This window comes from Octopus bimaculoides, chromosome 23, assembly GCF_001194135.2.
Source record: "Octopus bimaculoides isolate UCB-OBI-ISO-001 chromosome 23, ASM119413v2, whole genome shotgun sequence".
Classification (NCBI taxonomy): domain Eukaryota; kingdom Metazoa; phylum Mollusca; class Cephalopoda; order Octopoda; family Octopodidae; genus Octopus; species Octopus bimaculoides.
Genome location: NC_069003.1, coordinates 34,232,283 through 34,237,554, shown reverse-complemented (window position 1 = coordinate 34,237,554; position 5,272 = coordinate 34,232,283). Strand labels below are relative to the sequence as shown.

The 5,272-nt window shown below is 38.9% G+C and overlaps 1 protein-coding gene across 1 annotated transcript in view; it reads left to right on the top strand.

Annotated features, from left to right (window-relative positions):
* LOC106871210 (putative uncharacterized protein DDB_G0277255) overlaps positions 1-5,272 on the top strand; it is a 24,073-nt gene that overhangs the window by 14,599 nt on the left and 4,202 nt on the right. The window contains exons 3-5 of the mRNA XM_014917556.2: positions 3,065-3,146; positions 4,379-4,470; positions 5,081-5,229. Of these exons, the coding sequence (XP_014773042.1) occupies positions 3,065-3,146; positions 4,379-4,470; positions 5,081-5,229 (323 nt within the window). The remainder of the gene's footprint in view (positions 1-3,064; positions 3,147-4,378; positions 4,471-5,080; positions 5,230-5,272) is intronic.

Sequence of the window (5,272 nt, the reverse complement as noted above, 5' to 3'; positions counted from 1 at the left end):
CTACTACTACTACTACTACTGTACCACCATCACTACTACTACTACCACCACCACCACCACCACCATCATTACAACCTCTACCACCGCCTTCACAACTTCTCCTACCATCATAACCATTGCTACTAACTTCATCACTGCCCCCCCACCACCACCACCACAGCTGCTGCCACCACCACCACCACCACTGCCACCATTCTATGTCACTGTTGCTATTTAATTATTTACTATTGTCCATATATATATATATATATATTGACATTTTCTCTGCTTGTTTATTTATTCATTTATTTCAGCTGCTGCACCTACTGCACCAATAGCAACAGCGGTAGCTTGTTGTTGTTGCTGTTGTTGTTGTTGGTATTGTTAAGTTATCAAGTAGCAAAAATGGCTTCGAGTTTCTTCAATGGCAGTGTATTCAGGCTGCTGCTAAAAAAAAAAACAACAAAAAAAGCAACAAAAATATCCCCTCCCCTCCAAAAAAAAGCAGCAGCAACAACAACAACAACAGTATTTTAAATGTGATGATGATGATGATGAGGAGGAGGAGGAGAATAATAAAGGGGACACTGGAAGGATTGATTATAACACCATTGATGACCTTGTTGACGATGATGATGATGATGATGATAGTGATAGTGATGATGGCTGTAGTGGTAGTAATGGTGACAGCAGAAGGCTTGACGATGTTGACAATGATGATATTGGGGGTGATGATGATGTTGGCGATGCTGGTGGTCGTGGTGGTGATTAGAAATGTCTGACTTGGAGAGACAGAACACAAAGGGACATAACTGTTTACTGCAAGCCATTGAATTTGTCATTGTGTTGATGGTGTGAGAAAGTCCATTTCTAAGTCGGAGTGGCCGTTGAATTGATTTACTTAACTTTAGTGTCTTTAGAAAGAGGTAGTGAGCTGGACAATCGTTGAAATGACCAGAAGGTTATGTCTATCTCCTGGCCTTGCATCATGTCCACGAACAAGGGACTTGACCCTTTTGTTAACAGCTTTGTTGAAAAACCACCTTTATTCCAATTAATTTTGAAAACAATGTCGTTCTTTTATTCTTTTACTTGTTTGGGGGAAGGGAAAGTCGATTACATCGTCCCCTGTACTCAACTGGTACTTAATTTATTGACCCTGAAAGATGAAAGCCAAAGCCGACCTTGGTGTAATTTGAACTCAGAATGTACCGGCAAATGAAATACCACCAAGCATTTTGCCCGGTGTGCTAACGATTCTGCCAGCTCCACCACCTTACTGTAACAATAATAATTCATTTCTACTCTAGGCACAAGGCCTGAAATTTTGGGTGAAGGGGGCCAGTCAATTAGATGGACACCAGTATGCAACTGGTACTTAATTTATCGACCCGAAAAGGATAAAAGGCAAAGTCGACATCGGTGGAATTTGAACTCAGACCGCCCAGCATGCTAGCAATTCTGCCAGCTCACTGCCTTACTGTAACAATAATAATGTTATATTGATTAGTGTTAAATTGATGGTTTAGAAGCAAATTTTCCACTTTTCCTAATAAATTATTGTGTGAAGCCTGAATATTTTAGAATCTGACATTTCAACAACATTGGTGGACTTCTCCACAGTTTTATCCTACAAACTTGTTTATCTTTATTATGTTTACATTATTAACACTGTCATGTGACCAAAATACCGTTCTGGGAGATTTATATATGTCACATTCTTTCCATGTTTTCATTTCACCAAAGTTAAGCACCAACCATAGTGTTTAACATATTTTTATTTTCGTTTACTTTTTTTTTCTTTTTTTCTACATATGTCAAAATATGAAGAAGACATTCTAAAAGAGGTGTCATTTAATTTTCATTGGTTGTTATTTTATGTTGGTCCCCTTCTCCAATGCCCTCTCCCCTCTCAAAGGATCTTTGTCTCGCAAGTTACTCAGTGAAAGCTGCACCAGGCCACAATTGTCAGTTTGGCATGGTTTCTACAGCTGGATGCCCTCCCTAATGCCAACCCCTTTACACAGTGTATGGGGTGTTTTTCCAAGTGGCACCAGTGCTAGTGCTTTTTACGTGGTTTCTTTCATGTACCTTCTATGAAATCCAGTCACAAGGCTTTGGTCAGCATTGTTTTAGCATTCAAATGACGCCACCCTGCTGGCTAGAAGGAGCAGGCCAACATTCCCCCTGCTCCAGCAATGGGAAATGAAGTGTTTTGCTCAAGAACACAACACACTGCCCAGTCTGGGAATCGAACCTACAATCTAATGATCATGAGTGCAACAGCCTAACCACTGGGCCACGTGCCTTCACTATATACAGTAATACCTCACTTTACAAGGGCCTGCTTTACAAGACCCCAGGTTTATGAGTTTTATTTTATAATGAATATAAAAAGGTTAAACAGCCATTTTGTGTGCGTGGTAATGTCACAACATGTGACAACAACTGGTTCTGACACATCTACACAGCTGCATATTGCAATGGAGTAACATGAGCGCACAAGATCTCGTTGCTACTACAGGAAGTTATTGCTTTGTTTTATGAGTTTCCACTTTACAAACGATCTCTTGTATGTCGAGGTGTTACTGTATACAGGGTGGCCCAAAAGTAGGTTTACAGTTATTCAACTATCTCTTTCGCATTCATATATTAACAGCTTAGATCTTAATTATAAAAAAATATGAAACCATTATTCTATGCTAATTCAGTTAATTTTGTCAAGCTCCCATTTCAGTTTGTAAGATAAAAATTTAAATTATTTACATTATTTACATTTGACGGATATTTGTCCTCATTTTGTTTGTTGTTAACACAACGTTTCGGTTGATATACCCTCTAGCCTTCATCAGGTGTCAACCGTAGAAACCATGCCAAAGCTGACATGGAGCATGATGCAGTCCTGTGGCTCACAACATCCGGTCAAACCATTCAACCCGTGGCAGTATGGAAAGTGGACATTTAATGATGATGATGATAAAAATGCTAAAAGGGGTCATTTAAATCCCCTCTTTGCTACTTTTTACTGATGCCAGGAGCTGTTACTGTTTTTATTTGTTTTATTTTATTATTTCTATTTTTGCAGACCACACCTACCACCTCTGATAATTCAGTGAAAACATCTTCGTCACAGCTACAAAGCTTTGGTCTCACAGACTACAATAAAGGTAAGAATTAAATAGAATTTCATTTTCAAATACGTGTTCGACTGTGGACAAGTGGATATGGTATTGGACTACTTTCTCCACAGTCTTGAGTTCAAATCTGCTGCTAGAATTCTAATGTATTTCAAGGTACAACACCTTATTCTACCTTACCTCACTTCGCTTTATCTCACTCTGTACTACTGTGTAGTAATCACCATGGATACACAGTACCATTTCATAGTAGGCAGTATAGGTATGCAGTACCACCTCATTGCATGGTCAATTCTATGGCCACACATTACTGCTGCATAATAACTAATATGCTTTGGACATAGAAGGGCATCCAGCTGTAGAAACTCTGCCAAATCAGATTGGAGCCTGGTGTAGCCATCTGGTTGCACCAGTCCTCAGTCAAATCGTCCAACCCATGCTAGCATGGAAAGCGGACGTTAAACGACGACGATACAACGATACGATAGAGTACCACTCCATAGTAGGTACTACGAGTACCCAGTACCACGTCTCAAACAGAGACCAAACAATCATCTCATCTCATCTCTTGTGCCCACTTCTCCCTGCGAGGATCTTGCGGGGAGAAGAGTCTTTAAGCATCAGGTATGAAGATACTGTTGCATTATAATTCAGAGAACTCCCAGAAGAAACTAAGGACCTTGAAACGGAGTGGAGACTATTCAGCTTGGCAGTTTCTGTTTCAGCTGTTAAAAGTTGTGGGTGAAAGCAGCCTGGGGTGGTGCCAAGTGGCAAGAGACTAAACACTGCTTGAAAAATACCAACAACAACAATAACAACGGAAAACAACCAAACATGCTTCTATCTCACTAATAGTGATTCCTGATCTACAAAGATTTAACCCTTCAGCATTCAGATTATTCCATCGAATATAATGCTTGTTTATTCACATCATTTTGAATTAATCATACATTATCTCATGGCTTTAAGGTCTTGATGATGTGATTGTTTATTTTCAGAATGATATTGTAGAAAAGGTGTGAGAGGCTGGATGTGGCCAGTTTGAACATAAAACAGAATAGTTGGGCCAGATATGCCAGGTTTAAATGCTAAAGGGTTAAACATACAATCACCAAAGATTTCTGGTTTACTTATTGACTGAATATAATTTCAAGGGTCCCTTCTTGAACTTTGATGCTATTTCAGTTTTTCGAGTTTTTGTTGACCCAGCTCTTCTTTAAAAAAAAAAGGTTCTGTTTTTATTTATATTATTTTACTTCTAGGTGCTAGCCATTCGATGGATATGCCTTTAAACCAGAGTCCTTGTCCAACAGACAATTCCTGGTTAAATAAAGAATTATCAACAAAGCTACAGGTAACCTTTCCAAATAATTATTTGTGATGTTTACGTCTTTACATCTAAAGCTTCTGCGTTGGGGCCTGCTCTTCAATATTCAGCCGGTGATGGAATATGTGTTCATGGTTACATACGGTCTACCTAGGAGTATAATATTTAATGTATTTCCAAGATGGCTGTTAACTGGCAGGTTTGTTAGTGTTGGATAGACTGCCTTGGGCTATTGGTTCCGGCTCTCTGTGCCCTGAGTTCAAATACTGCTGAGGTCAATTTTGCTTTTCCTTTTGTGGGTTGCTGAATAAATAAAATACCCGTGCTGTACTACAAGGCATATGTTTGTCTGTCTGTCTCTTTTTCTAGAAGAAATTGACTGTCATTAGACCTTGAGAGGGATGGCCTGGTCTAAAAATGGGAGTTTAGCTGCTATTTCTAACACATTGAACAACCACATAGCAGCAACTCATTTGTGGACTCATTTGATGTTAATGATTTAATGATAATGATGACGATAATAAAAAAACAAAATAAAGGAAATTACTATTATCATTATTATTATTATTATTATTATTATTATTATTATTATTATTATGAAAGAAATCATTACCCGTCTGTTCTACATTCGTTGCAGTCTAGCAGCTCTACGTCTATGGAGAAAGTGAAAACAGTGGACCTTGTCAGTAATAAAAGGTCCGTTATGGCATCGGAGAATGTGGGAGCTTTGAAGGTGTTGCAAAGATATTCTGTTAGCAGCCAGAATGAAAACAACAGAGAAAACCAGTAAGTGGAACCCCTCACCTCCAACCCCAAAATCTTCATATTC